Raw genomic sequence first — 21,372 nt, forward strand, 5'->3', positions numbered from 1 at the left:
GTTATTCATCTTCTTATTTTAAATTTACATATCGTCCCCTTTACTCCATGGTATTTACCCTAAAAATAACATTCAACATTTAACGCTTAAAATATCTAAATAAGTACTTAACTTAATCACCACAAATTCTATGTATTTACAAAGATTTGTGTCTGTTGTAAATAAAAGTGTTTCAGAATAATTAACTTCACATTAATACAATTTCTACAGTCTACAGTTTATCTATTGAGACATATTTATTTCATGACTTAATGTATTACATTATTATTTGCAGCTAGGTCCATATGGTTCAATAAGATTTGTTGTTGTTGTTTCAGTTCTTAGCTCCCCTGCTGCCTTGCATGAATCTCAAACGCATTAATTAAAATGAAATGCAAGCGGTCTAAATTGTTTTTTGGTTTGTTTTTCTCTCAAAACACCCTCCACTAGAAATTGCTCCTATCTTTGATTCTGTGTTAGATCTATTTGTTTTTCTACTGAACCTTTTGTTCTGAAAAGTCTTAAGAATTCACACGAGAGCTCTTGAAATCCATTGAGGTCTAGAAGAGTTAGGATGCAAAGAAAGCTCAAGAGAGTCTTTATCTCAGTGTTTCACACCAGCCCACCAGTGCTGTGATACTTTTTTGATTTGCTTCTATATGTAAATGTAGAGTCGTTGTCAGAACCTCTGTATACATACTCTCTCTGACTGACTGTTTAGTTATAGTTTATTATTATATGAAATACTGTACTGTATAGCACACTACCATTCCAAAAGTTTATTGTACAATCAAAATGATTTTTGAGGCCAATAATCGATAATGATAATAAATGTTTACAGAGTAGCAAATCGCATATTAGAAAGATTTCTGAAGGTTTATGTGACACTGAAAACTAGAGTAATTGTGCTGAAAATTCAGCATTGCCATCACAGAAATAAATAACATTTTAAAATATATTCAAATAAAAAAGTGATATTTAAAATTGTAATAATATTGCACATAATTATTGTTTTTACTGTATTTGTGATCAAATAAATGCAGCCTTGGTGAGCAAAAGAGACTTCTTCAAAAATATTTTAAAAATCATGCCATCAAACTTTTAAAGGGTAGTGTATGTGATTGTAAAAACTTGAAAAGACTTGTATAACATGCCTGGGAATTGTTGTCTGAGCCATTTTCTCACAATGGTTTGCATCACTGATTTTATTAGGCAGTAAAGAATACTGTATATCTTAAACGCTCAAGCCAAGAACCAGTCCAGCGGGTGCAAATCAAACCACACTGATCAATACCTCAGCCTTTGAAACCATTTAATCACGACGCCTCAGCTTGCATTCACTCCGCTCAACTTTGATTGGTCAATAAGTAATTAAAGATGTGGTTCTGCCAAAACTCTGTATTATAATGAAATAAATTAGCCCCTTCACACATTACAACATATGCAATCACATTTGCAGTTAAAAGCATCTAGCCTAAAATCCATCATCTCTTATTTTCTCAGTGAGATAATGCTTTTCATCATGTTATCAGATTGGTTTTTCTGTCTACTGTAAACATTCTGGTCAGGGTCAAATTATTCAGCCAGCTCCTCTGCCTATCTCCCAAGATGTGTATCTTGATTGTTATTCTACTCTTACCTCATACAGACCTCTGACCTAGACCAAACTAGTCTGGAGATGTATAGGGGAAAATATATGACATCATCATAATTAGTCCTCAGTTCCAAACAGGAAACATCATTGACTGTAAAAGAGTGGGGCAGTATCAGCCAATCAACACTTCCGTATTGGTCCCCCAGACACTCTTTGAAATCCTATTGCCCCTGCATGCAAACAGGCTACGTTCCTGTCTCGATCTCACACACACACACACACACACACACACACACACACACACACACACACACATACACAAATACGCAACCTATCAAAATGCATTTGATTAATCCCTCCCATCTAGCAAACAACACATACATAATTCATCTGTGCAAATGACAAATGAAGCAATCAATTCCTGGAGCACGTTCAAAGAGAAACATTGGAAATTCTTTCCAAATTCATTTTCTATCTACAGTATAACAATCTGCACAACCATATTCAATATGTTAAAACTTCTCCAGATTATCTTTCACAATGGAACGGAGGCCTCAACGGTGTGTAACAAATAAACAAAAAGAGACAGCAAATTACAGGAAAAGTGGCCAATGGATTACTAACAAATCCGATTAAAATACTGATCACAGACATTCACATGACACTACACAGAGGCTGCATGTAAAATAAATAATAATAGTCTGAAAAATGTTATTTTGAAACTCAATAGTTTATTGAAACTTCTGAAAAAAAATTGTTTTATCATGATTTTCAAAAAATTATATACAGATAATCAAATAAACCTAAGTTGCTTCTGTCCAGTACATTTTTATCTTGAAATATTTCAGCAATATAACATTTGTATGGTTACATTTTACAGTAATTAAATTTATTTATTTATTTATTTATTTATTTATTTATTTATTTATATAATTTATTGATATTAGTTAACATAAGCTAACAATAAAACTATTATAAGTATTTATTGATTATAGTTAATTTCAACATTTATTAATACATTATTAACATCAAAAGTTATTTCTGTTAATATTATTTAATCAACCTGCTAACATTAACTAACAATACTATTTTAATTAAATAACATAAAAATGAATAAACACCATAAGAGAAAAATATTGCTCATTGTTATTTTTTGTGAGTTAATTCTTAACTAATGTTAACCTACTGTAAAGTGATACATTTATTCTTAGGTTCACTTTATAAAAATCTTTTCATAAAATGTAAATATCAGTTGTCACTCTTCAGTTGCTTCAGTCCACTTAATCTTAATCTTAAACTATTACTAACTATATAACATTTATTCTTATGTTTAATTGACTTAAGTTTACTATAAAAATCACGAAGCAGAAACACACGTGTGCTGCTAATAAAGTATAAGCTGTCAATCAGATGAAAGCCGGTATGTAGTCAGTTATGTACAACAGGTTTTTCAGAAAATATTTTGAGCATGTTGATCATTTTTGAGCCTTGGATGTGTGCTTATCAAATACAACACAGTAGACTTTATAGGGTTAATGTTTAGCGTGTTTACAAAAAGGCTCTAATTTTCTTGTGCACAGATGGGGGAAGTGTCAAAAATCAGGCAAAATATAATTGCAAGTGCTCGCGTAAAAAATACCACTCTCATCTCTTAAGAGGCTGTCACCAGTGTCGAGAAGTGCAATTAATGATGAAGAGCATGGCACACAGATGCACTTCACCTGCATTGTGCCCTAATTTACCGAAAAATACCCAGTAGCAAAAGGTTCTGGAGTGGATCCTGACCGAGTCATTTCACAGTTCCTGAGGTCAAACAATCACAGCTTTCAAGAGAACAATTAGGTTTAACGTGCACGTGCTGTATAAAGTTGAAATGTGCTTGAACAGAGGCTCAAGGACTATGATGCCCAAAATGCCTGACAGCCAAGAAAGAGGTCTGACAATGAGCTTTTTATGTTAGATTCATCTTAATTGTTGTTCTGATTTTGACTGGCGCATTTTTCCATCACCTATCTCCTTTAAGTATACTGGGAATGTGCCTGACTTTCAGCCACGATTATGAACCTGTCTATAGTATATAGACTTGTACTGGAGTGCTTGTCCATTATCGCCATGAATTGAACTGTAATGGTGTTCAAGGGCAGTATTCACAGTTAATGCACACTGGGCTCTGCAAAATGTGTAGAGCTTCCCAGCCATCTCAAAAAGAGAAAGAAAAAAAAACTGTGGAGGGATGCAAACTCTCAGTCAGGAGGACTGATGCTGTCACTGTTTTAGACTCTTAACCTATGGACATTTGTATGTTTATGTAGCCAGCAAATCCCCTCAGGCTTCAACTGGCACTGCTGGTGTAGTAAAAACAGGCAGATGGAAGTTTCTGTAAGGCATTATTTATCTGGGATTTCTCTTTAGCTCTAGACTCATATGTAGGATTAACATTTGCAAGCACAAGCTCATAGGCTCATGTTGTCAGAGCAATGAAATCATGGCTGATTATCTAAGATTCTATACTGCATTCTTCTAATAAAATGAGGGAACTGGTGCTTTGATTGCCTTGAGTGATTTTTATTCTTCCTATAATGTCTCAAAATGTAGTTTGATACTGAAGGATTGCTATCATAAAGCTAAAGATATACAGATAATAGTATTGTTTTTCTGTAATAATGCAATGCAGTGAGAATGCACATTTCTGTTATGAACTATAAAGCAGATTCAACCTGGCACAGAATCCATAACAAAACAACATAAACCCTCAACTATCAGATTTTTTCAGTGAGAGTCATTTTCACCAGAGTGTGAAATGCAAAACAGCATTTTTTCATGAGAATACTTTTTAGAACAGTTTCTATCTTTGAGGATTACCATTACATTGAGGGCAAAACATTTCACGTTCAGATTTCACTTTTGGCTAAATTAAAACATAAAAGCGTAAATATTAGTGTTGTAATTATTTTAATATGTTTTTCTTAAATACTGATATTTGTTATTTTACAGTAAAATATTACAACATATTTGCATAAAATGAATATTTTTGTTAAATTATTGATTTATATTTGTACATTACATAATATATTTTAAGATATTTTTTAATTATTAATAGTAATAGTAGTAGTAATAATAATTGCCATCACAATTGCAAAAAAAAACCCATACCCTATTAACAGCACTTGAGACCCAATATCTATTCATGAATTCACTCCCATCCATCATAAAGCAACTTGGGGCTGAAAATCTCTCTGCACAACTGGCCCATATCCGCCCACAAATGAAGGCGATGGCCTTTTGCTGAATTACTTTCTGCTTAATCAATGACACTGCGAGTAAGAAACATAACACTCTGAAAAATGGGGATAAGTCGTGTTATCAATGAAGCGTATCTGCGTTGTATCTAATTGATTAGCCAAATACATTACTACGTCTCATGACCGTGAACATTCATCATTTAACAAGGATGAGCGAGAGAGTTATGAGACTGTGCACAGGGAAAATCAACTGTAAAATTCACCCATCAAACTCAGTTCAGTGCAGCTGCCTAAGCAAGCGCCCAGCGGGTTACCTATTTGGAACCTTTAGTGTATGCTTTTTAAACTTTAGCATTCAGAGTTCGTAGCCAGAGTGGTGTTTCTGTTGTGTATGTAAACAACGGCGTTAGATGAGAAGGAAAGATTGCAATGTTCAGGAAATAACTTTTTAAAAAGCCTTTGACAGGCATTGTACTGCGGACAAACGTTCCCTCGACGTGCATCCTGGGGATGGAAGTAGGAAACAATTAAGTGGATCAGCAAAGGGAGACTGGCTTCCCTCAACAACAACAGCGAAATCAGGTAGTGGATACTTTTTATCCGACATCCTGAGGCTCGCCACACAACGAAACACTTCCTTTGATTATTCTTTCCACTGTTTTCCGGGTCAGAAAGAGCAAATTTCAGTTAAATGCAGTATCCATTGTCAAAGAAGGAGAGTGTGCTAATGATTTCTGAATGGTGCATTTGAATCCTGGGTGTGTTAGAAAAATGGGGCGCAGTAAATTATTTATGCGCCTCTTTCAACAAAGTGACATTCAGTTATTCAAATTATGACATTTCAAAATACTTTAGTCCTCCTTGACATCGACTTTCCTTGACCCTGTATGCATGCACTTCTATGTGACCCCAAAAACATTGCCAAAACATCTTCAGCACTATGCAAAATGAATACAGACAAGGGAAGCACTTAAATAGATTACTAGAAATTTCAGAATTCTGAACCACTAGTGGCACTAAACGAAAGTGCAGTCTGTTTGTTTGAGAATAAATTAACGTACACACTTTACTTTTATACATAATATATCACACTTTCCCCTAGAGGACAATAGTGCTATTGTAGTAGCCAGTGATGTCTTAAAGGGATAGTTGGCTCAAAAAAAAAATAATTCTACTTCTGAGGAACACAAAAAATGGAGATGTTCGATTAATAAACTCATTTTGGGGTAGGTAATCACTTTAAGACATTAAGTTTGAGTCTGGTAAGATTTTTTTAATGTTCTGAAATAAGTCTCTTTTGCTCACCAAAACTAAAACAGTAATATTTTTAAATATTATTACAATTTAAAATAAAAGTTATCATTTTAATTTATTATTTTACCTTTTATTTTATTATTTATCCTTTTTTCTCCTGCTAAATCAAAGCTGAATTTGATTCTGAAGTCATTCTGATCATCATTATTATTAGTAATGTTGAAAGGTTGCTCTGCTTAATATTTTTGTGGGAACCATGATACTTTTTTTCTGGATTCTTTGATAAACAAAAAGTTCAAAAGGGCAAAACAGCATTTATCTGAAATAGTAAAGACATCTTACAAAAGACCTCAGTCAATTTTGATTAAACGCAGCTAAATAAAAGCATGAATTTCTTTCAAAAAGAAAAGATAAACCTTACATACTCCAAAGAATTGAACAACAGTATACATGAGGGAAAGAGAACAACAGCAGGTCAGTTCACAGGAGATGTTTTTGTCTCTTAGATGATGGAATATTGCAGTCACAAGTGTTTTAGCCTGTGGGTGTAAACCAGGTTTGAGCTGAAATCTTTCAGTGATTACAGATTGTGCTTTAGTGTGCCTGTGGACAGCGTTTCTATACGGACAGAGCCATTAAAGGATCTGGGGGTGTGGATATGTTGTCCTGACTTATTGAAGCCTGTGCGACATAGAAGCAATCAGGAGTTAAGTGTCATGCCACAGAGGTCTGCCTAAGGCTAAAGCTACTTGATTAATGTGTTGAAATTTCTTCATGATGTCCCCATTCAATATAATTAGGAATGAGTCATCACAAGCTCAACCGCTGATGTTCCCTCTGAGTCTCGTCTTCTCATGAATAACAATCATTTTTCAGCTCCTTCAGAAACGAGCTGGCTGGAGAGGCATCAAACAGGTATATAATTAATTCCTCAGAGCTAATTGATTGCAGTTTTTTGTTTGAATTGCTGTTATAAAATGATTTTTACTATCCTTATATGATAAATGATGATAATTATAGAATATATATAACATAATATTGTCTCCCTGTCAGTTTATTAGGTGTTCATTGCAACAGGCATCACATAATGCTGAATTGGAATCTGAATTGAATTGAATTATTCAAACACATTTTGTGATTTTGTCATATTGGATTATTGCAACTTTAATTTTGAATAGTATGCTCATTTTTATTCACTAAGAATGCTGGTGCTTTTTTACCTGTGCGTCCATGAGCAGGTGTCTCATTAGAGCCATGGATTGGCTCAAAGTATCCCTCTCGGTGGGCAGAAAGGTGTTCTCTTCATGGCTCATGGCGTTGGGTCTGTTCACCATGAAGTGAGCGATCTGGTCGTTCAGGCTGTTCAGAGATTGCACAGCTGGAGAGAACGAATGAAAGACAGATCAGAATATATGTGTTTGATATTCTATTACAGTCAAGTTTACAGTTATACAGCAACAACCGCCCATACATAAAGCACTGTTATAACTTCACTGATGGAATAATTGCACTGTCATTTATATCAGATAATATGAGGCCATGAGACTCTATGAGCTGTTATTGCTTTCCTTGAATTTCTCTGGGCAAAAAGAACACAGCCCATAATAAATAAAGCCAGCGCTGGCACTCCATTTGGACCAAGTGTCAACCATAGGGTAGCAATCAAAGGCCTTTTTCACACATACTGCATGCTCGAATTGGGCTTTCACACTGAAAAAAGAGTATTTCTGTAGCTCTTACAGAGTATTTTTCTGTGCTTGTAGCCATAAATTGTAAAATAGCTGTTATTGTGTGTCATTAAAAAGGATTACAAACTTGATCATTATGAAATCTAATTTACATGAAAAGCAGGACTGCATTTACACTACCATTCTGGGATCAGTAAGTTTTTTATTTATTTTATTTATATTTTAATAAAAAATACCTTTTTTTCTGTATTTACGCCAGTTCATCAAAAGTGGCAGTAAAGACTTTTACATTGCTATACAAGGAAAAAAAAAATCTAATAAATACTGTCCTTTTGAATTTTCTATTCATCAAATACTGAAAAAAATATCAAACTTTTCACATAAAACATTAAGCAAGCAGCAACATTAATAATAAGAAATAAAGTTTTTCTTGACATATTAGACTGTGTTACGCTGGATGAAAAAAATTCAGCTTTGCCATCACAGGAATAAATCTAATTTTAAAATAAATTAAAATAGAAAACAGTTATTTTAAAATGTAATTATATTTTACAGTATTACCGTTTTACTGTATTTCAGATCAGATAAAATCAGCCTTTGGTAAGGATAAGAAACTTCTTCAAAAAACATAAAAATCTTAGAGACCTTAACATTTGAATGGTACTTTACGTAATATAAATGGTAATTAACCTACAAAGAACAGAACCCAAACCCAAAGTTTAAGTATACTTAGATTTCTTGAATATTTTCCATGCAAACAATGCTGGGTGAGTAGTTAGCTTGATTATTTCACGCTACTACAAAGAAAAGCTTGTATAATAAAGGATCATGTATATATTGTACTGTCAATGATTTCTATTTATGCACCTGTGTAAAACATGTGACTACTTTATGTGTCACTTTGAAATGACATAAGTGGAAACATTTCATCATGTAATTCCAAAATTGTATCAGTTAATAGCAATGTTTGCCTACACTGACATAGGTGTGCCCATGTGCTTGATCTCAGCTGGTATGTTTCTGTCTTGGTTAGTTTATCAAGCTTTGCTGCAGCCCTCCAAATGATTCGGCTCATTGGCATGCAGTCTGCCCTTCTCTAATCCTTCTCCCATGGGCTCGGCATCTCCCCGCGCAAGCTTCCATTTACCATTAATCCCTCTCACTTAGCAAAGGCTGCCAGAATTATTGTAAGTCCATTACCACTATAGAAATCTCACATCCATGCCCATTTTAATGCATTTATTCATAGTCCCCTAGCAATCACGCCTGACCCTTGTTTGCCTCTATCAATCAGTGCATCTGCGTATCCAACAAATTAAAAGAGGAACATCAATCTTCTTCCCCACAACAACATCACACTGAAGAGTATTCAGTGTGGCACTGATCTCAGCTGACTGGGAAACTAATGCTGACATATACATCCAATAATTACAGTTTTTGTATGACTCATCAGCTCTGATGGCAAACAAGCCAGTGCTGTAAGGCCAATCAAGAGGAGTGAGAAGTAGTCAGACAGAAAAAAAGGGTCATCAACCAATCAAACCTGTATGATGTTTTTTCTTCAGAGGGACACAGGAGTAATGCTAAAAAATCTACTTTGGGCTTACCATTAAAACTAACCTGCAGTGAGAGACAGTTTCATATGATATATTTTCCACCTAAAGTGTTTCTGGAGTTTTCTGTGTAATTGTAATGACTATTGAATTTCCAGGTAGTATTACTAATGGTCATTGTAAAGAAAACTGGTGAAACTTTACATTAAACTGTAACAGTAAAATTCACTATATAGTATTTCTCATGTTAAACTGTATGTCAACAACCATTCATAATTTGCCCACGTCATGTTAGATTAACAGACAAAATACCAGAAGTGGTACATGCACATGACAGGAATTCACAAAATGTATTATTAGACCATTTTCCAAGGCTGCATGATATATTAAACCCATTGAAAAATCTAAATAAAACATAATGTTATTGTGAATTCACAAACAATGAATATACAGGTGCATCTCAAAAAATTCGAATTTCATAGAAAAGTTCTTTATTTTTTGTAATTTAATTAAAAAAGGCAAACTTTCTTATATTCTAGATTAATTGCACACAAATGTAAATATTTCAAGAGTTTTTTGTTTTAATTCTGATGGTTATGATTTACAGCTTAGGAAAATAAAATAACATTTTCTCAAATATTTTCTATCAATCAAAAAAAAAAAAAGTTTTACGAAACAGAAATGTTCCAGATCTCCAAAGCAGGTTTAATTAACCCCTCGATACTTGGTTGGGACTCCTTTTGCACGAATAATAATGCAGCCTGTGGCACTGCTGAGGCATTATCGAAGCTCAGGTTGCTTTAATAGCGCCCTTCAGCTCCTCTGTATTGTTTGTCAGATGTTACTTATCTTCCTCTTCACAATACCCCATAGATTCTCTTTGAGGTTCAGGTCAGACATGTTGGCTGGACAGTCAAGCACAGTAATATCATGGTCAGCAAACCACTTGGAAGTGGTTTTGGCACTGTGGGCAGGTATATCGCTTATATATATTTCTGCCTTGTTTAGTGATTATAATCCACATCGGATCAAGTTATTTCAAACATTCGCTGATGACTGAAAGTGAGTTATGAGCTCAACTTATTTTAAAAAGTCTTTAATACCAGTGTTATAGCTGTTATCTTTCTGAAATGATCCATGGAGCTGAGCACTCCAGACGGAGAGAAACTCTGCCTTTGTGCATAACCACTCCTCTAGCCCCAGCTGGCCCGCTTTGGCCCAAGGTTTTTGTCGGGCCAAAAAACCCTGGCCATTGGCCCCGAGGAAGCCCTGAGGAAGCCCCGACGAGGCACAATCAAGCCCCGGAAGTGACAGTGGAAACACGACTGGCCCTGGCACGCACTAGCACGCCCGGTTTAAGCTCCACAGTGGAAACACGACTGGCCCTGGCACGCACTAGCACGCCCGGTTTAAGCTCCACAGTGGAAACACAACTGGCCCTGGCACGCACTAGCACGCCCGGTTTAAGCTCCACAGTGGAAACACGACTGGCCCTGGCATGCACTAGCACGCCCGGTTTAAGCTCGACAGTGGAAACGCAGCTACTGACTTCAGAAACTTCACACTGGACTTCAAGCAGCTTGGATTCTGTGCCTCTCCAGTCTTCCTCCAGACTCCAGACCTTGATTTCCAAATGAAATGCTAAATTTACTTTACTAGCCCAAAATAGCCCAAGAGGTACCCAGTATTTATACTCAAAATTTATCAAACTCAAAATTAAATATTCTACATTTTTGAGATACTGAATTTTTTATTCGTAACCATCAGAAAAAAAGAAAAAAAAACTTAAAATATTCCAGTTTGTGTGCAATGAATCTAGAAAAGTTTGCTTTTTTTTCATTAAATTAAGAACTTTTCCATGATATTCAAATTTTTCGAGATGCACCTGTATATGTGATTTAATTTTTTTACATGAGTGGAATGCAACATTTCCGTTTTCTTGCCGGTTATTCTGCACAACAAAATCAAGTGGTTTTTTTAAATTTATTTTTTATCAAATACTCAAATTGAATCAAGGAGGAATCATGGTCCAGACCGCGCAGTAAAGTGTAAAACAATCGTCAAGCCGTTGGTGCCCTCTGCAGTTATTTCTTATAATGCGTACTGTACAGTACTAGCTCTGTTGTTTATAATACTATATTTTAACAGTTTTGTTCAATAAAACCATATGATCACTTGCTTCCAATACTTTATTTGGAATAATTATTATCATCTCATTGTTATATGTATCTTCAAGTAATTTTACAGGCTTTTTTTCACTTTGGTATATTTTATTACCACAAAAATGTATTACATTTACACGATTACTCGATTAATAGTCAGAACAATCATCCTATTACTTGATTACCAAAATTACTGTTAGTGGCAGCCCTAGAAATTACCATTAAAAAAACATGGAGCCTTATTGTGAAGTGCTACCAGAAAACCTTGACATTTTATTAAATATTGTGTATTACAAATGTACATTTGTATATTTATGATTTTAAATTTGTGTACATCAAACACCTTTGTGTGTTGACAGCCGATTAATTTTCACTGCAGAGAAAAGACATTCTGATCAATTTCTCCTTTTGTCTCCCACAGAAGAAAGAAAGTCATAGAGGTTTGGAACAACGTGAGCTGTAAGTAAACAATGACATATTTTTCATTTTGGGGTGAACTGTCCCTTTAAGAGTCTGGCTAGAGAGCTGTCACATCCTGCAGCTGTCATACATCGAGGGAGCCTGTTAGTGCTCGATGCATAATGTGGAAAAGCAGCCCTGGTTGATATGCTTCACTATGTTTAAAACCTCAAGAAAACAGTCAATTCTACTTACCCCATCTGTTCTGTCCACTAAAAATATTTCCATTTTCAATACTTGCATCTAATCTAAAGCAATATGAAGTATATTTACACATTGCTATTAACAGTTAAGTGGCAAAATTTTTTACATCTCTAGTTTATGAATCATGGGTTTCAGGGTTTGAACCTAGGACCTTTGGGTTACTATAGCCCACATATTTATCCACTATGCTTTAACCACTCCATTGACAAGTGAGAGAATGTGGAGACATTCACTGGATGAAAAAAAAAGACCAGTTTGATCTCATAATGCACAGTTAATGAAAACTTAATTAACTTTGAGAGGATGTGACTCAGCAGATCCAAAGGTCCTTAGCAGCAAAAACAGAAGCACAAGGGCATGAAAGAGCCTTTACTATCTTCCCTTCGCACTGAGGTATGGATTTAAAATCTGGTGCAGTCAGCTACAGCATTGCAGGGGTCATTTAAGATTTGAGAAAGATACCTTCACATAGAGACAGCAAATAAATACTACTGTCTCCTCTCAGAGAGAGTTTTCCAACCAGTATTACTTCCATTTTCCATGGGTAGATTGTTTTTCGTGTGATCGGAGATGCTCAAATCGCATTTTAGGAAATACCACAATATCTCAGCTATTGCTGACTCTGGCATAACACAATGCGGAACGGAATCACATTGTTTCCTTATTATCTTCAACCTCTCTGGAGATAAAAATGAGGAATCTTGTTTTTTATAAACACTGAATCCATTCACCAAAATTAGGAGAAGTTGCTTAGAAACAGCACTGCTGAATTGCAAGTTTAGTGGAAGTTTGTTCATTGTGCAATAATATCACAGATGGCGAAACACATTTTAACCTTGCTGAATGGCATTTTAGAATACTATATTCTGATTGGCTGATTCAGTGAATGAGTGCTCAAGCACATTTGTACGACTTCTAAACTGTATATTTCTACATACTGATGCTACTTACAGGTCTTTATCATCCATACACCACCTATTTTTCATATCAATGCAAGTTGAAATATCTCACTGTATGAGTCAAAATGCTCCACACTGCACTTGTTTTTTTTTTCTAGAAATATCTGAGGATAAACTAACTTGAGAATGTATTGCGAATACAGTTGTATTTTGTCTTGCTGCAGTGGTGGACATTTTCACTTGTTTTAAACTTATAAAAATGAAAAGATCTGGTAATGTGGTTAGACAAGTCATACTTGTAAATTATATATTCTCTGAAAACAGGTGTCTTGAAAACAAATGTTAGCATTTATAATGCTGCTTCTCAAGTAAATGCATCTCGTTTTAAGTATTTATAGATATTTTAACTGACAAAACAAAAATATTCATTATGAAAAATACATTAACATTCATTCATTTAGTAGACACTTTTATCCAAAGTGAATAAGACTACAAACCAAGCATGAAATACACATTTTGGCAGTGCAACTGCAGTAAAAACAATTGCCAATTTTATTGTGGGTAAAGCTTTGATAGACAACTAAAAGCTCAAGCATCTTTGGTTAAAAACCCACTTAAATAAAAAAAAAGAATAATCAAAAAAACCAAGATGTACAAGATTACCTACTGGTACAAGATTCAAAAAGCTTGATGAAGAGTTACATATAAAGCAAAAATGGAAATATATAATTTCTAAGTAGAAAAAATAACTTGGAATGCAGATTAAAATTAATAATATATGAATCAATAATATAGTCTTAATATCTGTCATGATGTTATTATGGACAGGTTTTCTTAACTATACTAGAAAGATAACAAAATAATTTAAACCCTACTAGGTTTATTCTGCTTAATAAACATTTACAAAAACAATAGGGATGATCAGTCTCAAAAACACCTGCAGTAACAGTGTGGTCATAACGGAGTAAAGAAAGCCCTCATGTGGAAGAATGTCATAGCCTGTGTGGGCTCCTCTATTGACCAATAAGGTCATTCTCAGAAAACATTGAGATTGTGAGACAGGCTTGCTATAAAATGCAGTTGCAACGTGCAGAGCATATGAGTTAAGCAGATTTATGCTCAGACCTCATGTTTGAGCGCTGCAGCACATCTTGGAATCACAGCCAAAGCTAAATAAAATGTTTATGGTGCCAAGAGACGAATGGAGTCTAATGTCACATTCAGCAGTTTACGGGGTGCGCATCTGAAGAGGATACCTTAAGATGTGACAGAGGATAATGAAACCACGACATTGAAAGTGACATGTTATCACATGCCGAAAAGCAAGTGCAATACACTGTTTCAATTTTCCAGCAGTGCTGTCTGTCATGGAGTTTGTGGTTCAATGCGACAAGCAAGAGACTTTTTCCAAGAGAGAATCAATAAAGACTGAGTCTCAATGCCAGTGTAATGACAGAGAGGAATCTGCCTTCACAGCAATGGCTAAAGAACAGAGTTTATGTTTCACACTGATCATTAAAAGAAACTTTGCAATCAGACATGTGGCAGATCATGACAGGTCAACTGAGGAATGGAGATCTTTTTAAGATTTTTTTAGTGTGTCAAATGTTTTTTCCTAGACAGCAATATGATTGTCATGTCCAAGGAGAATTGGAAGTCTTGAGAAAAACTCCACAGTACCCTCAAATGACTACTGCTGAAAACAGCCACTTGTTTCGCTTCTAAATTAATCAGCAAAAATGGTTTTGTGATTATGATTCAACGACAGTTTAATAAAAAGAATCAAGTAGCATTCCTAAATGAAGTCATGAGTCATTTAAGAGACTAGTTTATAAAGAATCACTATTATGTTCTTAAAGTTTTAAAACAAATCATTTAAATGAAAGATTGAAATACTATTTAATAAAGATAATCACTAGCTACGTTCTTAAATTGAAGTGTTTTTGAATGAATCGGTTCAGTGATTCATTCATTGATTCATTTGTAAAGGCAGCCACTTGTTTCTTTCTTAAATGAAATAGTGATTTTGAACAAATAGATTAAGTAAACAATTGAATGACTCGTTTGCAAAGGTAAAAAATATATATACTAAAATGTATTTAAAATACATGTATATATATTTCATGCTAAGTATACTACAAAAATACATTTACTTATTAAAAAATTCCCTGCAATTGTACTTGTAGTATACTAAACTGGTATACTTAATCCGCTAAATTGGAACAACTAATTTTGTACTTTAGTTGTGCTGAAGTAGTGCTGAGGTCCAACAAAAAAATTGTGCTAAAGTGGAAATATTGCCGGTATAACTTCAGATACACTTCAAACATCTTGCATTTAAAGACTGATATTACTCAAAGATCATTCAATCCTCATCAAAAGTGACATTAAAACACATTTTAGGCTTAATAATAAGAAATGTTTTGTGCACAAGTCTTGAGCGATGTCAGTAAATATGTAAATAGACTATGTACTTAACAAGGAAAAAAGTGTATTTTTACTAAGGTAGCCTCTTGTTTGTTTATTAAATGAATCCCAGTTTTTAAAACATTCATTACCTACTGATGTAATGATGTAACTTACAAAAAGAGTCACTTGTTTATTGTATGTAAAGACTTAACATATTTTAAACCTACTTGATTAGGTAAGATTCCATAATGGGAGTTCCTGGTCAACAGCAACACATTTAACTCATCTTTCAACGTTTCCTCTTAAAAGTCCTTGACAAATGAAAGAATATCAAGATTTTGTTCATTGCTGTTAAAGTTCTGTTAAACATTTCCCTTTCGGTGACTCTTTGTGGTAATGTCAGATTTGATGAAGCTTTACAATCTGATCTGGGAGATGAATGGAATAAAGTTCAGACTGTTCAAAGTGACAGTTTCATAATTACATCAAAGAACCATGTGTCGTCACAACAGACTGCGGATTCCCTGTGGAGACATGAAAGAGAAAGACGCAGAAAAAACCCATCGCTGAACCAAGCCTGTGGCCATCTGTTCTCTAATCTTGCTCTCAGATGATGACTGGTAATGGCTGGTGTCCTCTCTCTCCCTGCCTGACAGGAGATGAGAAGAGCCCTATGCTGAAGCTAACACAGGGCCGCCCACTCATTCACACTGCCAGCGTGGCCCCTGCGACACATTACCATGCAAATGACTACACGCACTCCTCTCTCAGAGACTGAAATGACACATTAAACGTTCCGACAGAAGATAAAATATGAAAACTTTCTGAGAATGAGTGGAAAATGATTTCAAGGGTCATAAACCAAGCTGGGGCTTTATGGATCGAGAGCAGTCCTTTATGAGCCAAAGATAAGATGATAGGATGATTTACACAGATCTGTAATCTGTTATGCATTTTACCAGGCTTGGACACAAATTAATGATACTCACCACTTTCAGACAAAAGAGTTTATTTTGGATGGAGGTGAATTTGGTAAACCAGGAAATGTGAGATTATGATATAAAGGATTATGATATAAAACAATGTGGCTGTCTCTCCTATTTATGATCATGTTGAAAATAGTTAAACCACTTGAGAATATTTCATTTAGTGTCACAACAATGTTGTCTTTAGTGCTGTTAGATGAGCAAGAGTGTGATTGAATAACAGTGAAGCTCGATTGCGAGTGTAAAACAGTTCTGTTAACAGAGTCAAAATATTGAAGCAATATTAGCAGCCTTGCAGTTAAATGCAGACATGATAATCAGACCAAAAACATGACTTCATGTGTTATTTTGCAATAATCAAAGTTAATACTGAATCATTCATATTTAAAAACACAATATTCCCACTTACTTTGTGTATTTTTGCTTTTAGTTCAGTTGATTCACCTGTTGATTCACAGTGTTGTAGTGTTCCTAAATGAATCAGTGTGTTTGAATGAATTGGTTCAGTAAATGACTCAATGACTCACTCATAAAGACAGTAACTTATTGCCACCTACTGGTGTAACAATGCAACCAGCAGAACGACTTGCAGAGAAATCTATGTCCATAAAATAAAAAGAATCATTAGTGACAGCCAATCTGTTAGACTTTTCGACTGCTGGTCTGTAAATGTGATGTTCTGAGGGACGATGCAAATGATGCAAAGTCCCAGCATTGCTGGGCAATATAGGCCAATTCACACAGAAACCGTGAAAAATACAAAACACACACAAAAAACTGCTCAAATGCATTCTATTATGTGAACAGCCCCTGTTGTATGTTTTAAAATGCTCCTCAGTCAATTCTATTAAAAACGGAGGATAGAAAGGGCTTTATAATGTCAATCAATTATATGATCTTGTTTATGCTTGTTTCAATCCAATGCAAAACAACAGTCTAAATGCCACTCTATGTATCTTATTAGTTACACATTTTCACAATGGATCAAATGGATTAAGGTACATTGCAAAATCCTCTCAAAAACCATTTTTCGTGATGAATGAAATGGAATAAAATATGGAAATGCCTGATAAATTAAAATTCATTGTTTTACAGATGTCAGAGTTTTCATTGCAGCCTCGACATGATCCTGCCATACTGAAACTTAACAGCAGTTTATGCTCCATTAAAATTTGGTTTATATCTACAAAAGCATTTCTAATGCATTCAGAACACAAGCAATGAAAGATGATAGCAAGAAAGCAAGATTCTGAGTACTATTTTGTTCAAGAGGGGATCTGATGAGCTCTTTGATTCCTCTGTACTGTAGTTGCTGGGAGCAAAAGGAGTCACTATGGGGCACTGACTGCCAAAGCAATTTGAGGGCTTTCCAATGGCTTCACACTTCAAAAGTGAGGAGCAGTTAGATGAATGGAAGTCTGGTCCCTCACAGGTTTTCAAGGGCTCAAGGGAATGTATTCGGGATCAGCCCATTACCAAGGAAAAATACAACCACATCAAAATGGAGACGAAACAGAAAAAAGCAAGAAATGGCTGAAACTGCCTTCAAGGGGGGATCACGTTCCCATTCTCGCAAACAAAGAGTGAAATCAGATTCCAAAAGTTGGCATATGGAATAGTTATGCTAATTGCCAAGCAGAGAAAGCTCAGACATTTCTGACAGTTTTATTATAGTTTTCCAAGCCTTTGTTTTGCATATTATAACAGAATTCCACACCATTTGCATCACTCACTCAGAAACCTGCAATTTTGTTGTTTACATCACCGTAATACACAGCTATCTTTGACAGTGTGCAATCCATTCTCTGAGTGCCTTTGATTGTATGGTCTCCTGAGAGGCAGACTGTGAGCCTGCACCTGCATTCCTGATACAAAGACAGTTAATGCATTTGCAGTTTTGGACATGATGATTTGGCTCAACAGAACAAGGAAAAAAAGACAAGTGCCACAGATTAACCGCACATATGACTGTTTTCATTCAATGACTGTTCATCAGCCGAAAATTTTTAGCATGTGTTAGCCATCTGTGAACATTTAGACCTTTGCACCTCTGCAATTTGCTTAAGCGGGAGTGAGAGGCAGAGAGAGGGAGGCTTGTTAAAGTATTGTACAAGGTCAATCCTCGGTAGAGAGAAAAATGTAAATGTGGTGATTTCCAAATGTGGTGATTTCCAAAATCATCTGAACAGTTAAATGGATAGTCCTTTGTGTGATTTTAATATGCATTTTCAAATTCTCTACATCAGTTATGAGATAATAATAACAATGTCCATTGGACTCACTGATGCAGTGTTTTGTCAAACACTAAATGACAACTTTTTGTTCAAATAAAAACTAAAATAACTAAGAAAACAGACAATAAATTAACATGTTTTCATAACTCCAAAATGAAAATAAAATTGTATTTTATTTTTTTGCTTTTGTTGGATTATAAAATATTAGCAGTGAAATATTAAATGTACTACAAACAAACAAAAAAAACCTACAGACACTAGCCTGTACCAATCTGAGGCTATAAAATAATAACAATGATAGAGTAAAAACAATAAACTGAAAAAAAAATTGAAACTTAATTTTTTATTTATTTACTTTAATAGTGTTTCTTGTCACATGTGGAGCTTTATTCTAAACATGGAGAAAAGTAAAAGCTTCAAAACAAAGGTAATTTAATGAACAACTTCCAAATTTGTAACAGTGTGTAGAAACAAAAAACCAAGAAGAACTTAAATACACAGAGATGATGAACCTACCACACAGCTGTGATGATTAATGAGTGTCCATGAAAAGTGATGAGTGGTGGGAAACAGGAACGTGATGAGAAACAAACTAAAAGTCCATGTCAAAGAAGCTAACTAAACATAACTGATATTTACAGCCCACCATTTATTTGAACTGTTTGCAAAAGTTCTACACCAACGTTCAGATAATCTTTTGAATTTGCATTCCACATAAGAAAATCACCTCCTTTGGAATGGCATTAAAGTGAGTAAATGATATCTGAATTTTCATGTTGGGGTGAGCTATTGCTTTAAGGCAAGGTTGTCTAATTCTGCTTGTGGGGGGCCATTGTCCTCCAGAGTTTAGCCTGGAAGTTTTTAGTGAGTCTAAAGACCTTGACTAGCTGATTCAGTAGTGTTTCATTAGTATTGGATCTACACTGTGCTGGACAGTGGCCCTCCAGAAACAGGTCTGGACTTTAAGGACTATATATAGTAGAGAGACTCATCACAAGTCATAACTTCAGGCATCTCCAAAACAAAGAAATGCAGCAGGTCAGCAGTTACCGCACCACTATGCTGTTCCCTCAGCTTACATCCATCCACTGCCATTTTCCCAGCCTGTCAACCAGCTCCCCCGAGGCCTCCTCAACCACCTTGACTTTCATTGTGCAACAGGCTTCATTGGCTTTGAGAGGAACATGGGGCTGGTAAGCACCTCCACAAAGCCTCTAATCAGTGGCATACACAAACTGCATTCCCCTGAGCCCTCAAGCTCTTCCAAACTACAGCCCCGGCTGCCTGAATGCAACCGCACTGTCAGAGACGTTTACTAGGCAGATGTGGAATTAAAAAAGAGAGCGATGGAATAAGCATTTAAAAGTTTGTGCATCAGCAGTCACGCACGATAAAACGCAACCAGAAGCACAGCAGAACTAAATAATAATATTCTCCAAAAGTAAACAAATTACAGGGAGCGCTACATCAGATTTCAATAATCTTGAATACGTCAGTGTGACACAGGCATAAAAATGATAAAAGGATACATTTTCATAGACTAAACCTGGGCTTTTATAAATGTGCCCTTATCAGTTAGGATATGTAAGTTCTGCTGAGTCTTAAGAAAAGTTGCACAGCCTTTAAGATTTATACAACCAACTTTAAATTGAATTTTCGTCATGTTCCTCATTTCGCCCCTCTAGAAATGTTCATCCGTTCTGTCTTCCAGTTAACCTCCGTAGGTGATTTGTTTCCATAAGCTGAAGGATTCTGTCAATGGAATTACACGGCAATGACCACACATTTGATCGAAATTCAAATTACCACAAAAAAAATCAAAACATTCCCCACGTACTTGCTCTTAATCCCTCTGAAACATTCTGTATGAAGCGGTCACAAAGGAGATGGACTCTTTGGTGATGGAAAATATGCAGTTGAAACTTAACGAAACATCCCGGGCTTACGAGGATATTACAGCGTTGAACTTTTTCACTGCACACGACTGTAGTGCTGTGCTTGTGACTGCCAGTAATTGCATTAATATTTATTGAAGTATTAAAAAAGCCCTTCCCTGATAAGAGTGCCAAAAGGACCTGCTAGTTTCCTCTACTATCAATAAAAACGCAGATAGAGTGAACTTCATTTTTCTTCTACAGAAAATTCAAAGTATTTCAACAGTCGCTGTAATCAAAATTCAAATGAGGGTGGGGAAACCTCCCTACATCAATAAATGAAAGTTTAACTTAAGACCGTCTCAGCGCCGGTTTCCATGGTGACAAAGCAGCCCTCCTTTGCTCTCAGATCAATGTTAATGTCACACATGCCGCGAGGCTTTGCTCTTATCAGTCAGAGAGCTTTTTCCCATGGCTGTCCTCCAACGATTGCTCGACTGCTTTACACTGAGAACTACACTGAACATCTGGGGCGTTTCCTAAACAAATAAATCATTGTGTATGATTAGAGACGCATTTGAGAAAATTCTGTGCTCATAACCACTCAAAATCTTCGCTAGATTTTCATGTTTGTCTCTGGCAGATAGAGTGGTTGTAAGAAAGGCCTATGTTTTGTTTTATTATAAAATATGTTGTGTAATTTAAAATGAAAATAAAATGTTAGATATGTTATATACGTTTTTAAATTAGTAATTTATAGTGTTATACATTTATTCTATTACTAAATTAATTATATTAATTTAGTAACAAAATAAAACAAAATCTATACCATACT

General features: G+C 35.3%; 1 protein-coding gene across 6 annotated transcripts in view; it reads right to left on the minus strand.

Annotated features, from left to right (window-relative positions):
• kaznb (kazrin, periplakin interacting protein b) overlaps nt 1-21,372 on the minus strand; it is a 153,768-nt gene that overhangs the window by 110,763 nt on the left and 21,633 nt on the right. For all 6 annotated transcript variants that reach the window (XR_009427361.1, XM_059537165.1, XM_059537163.1 and 3 more), the window contains one exon: nt 7,290-7,447. Coding sequence is in view for 5 of the 6 variants with exons in the window: in XM_059537165.1 (XP_059393148.1) it covers nt 7,290-7,447 (158 nt within the window). In the remaining variant the exon portion in view is untranslated. The remainder of the gene's footprint in view (nt 1-7,289; nt 7,448-21,372) is intronic.

This window comes from Carassius carassius, chromosome 44, assembly GCF_963082965.1.
Source record: "Carassius carassius chromosome 44, fCarCar2.1, whole genome shotgun sequence".
NCBI classification, from domain to species: Eukaryota; Metazoa; Chordata; class Actinopteri; order Cypriniformes; family Cyprinidae; genus Carassius; species Carassius carassius.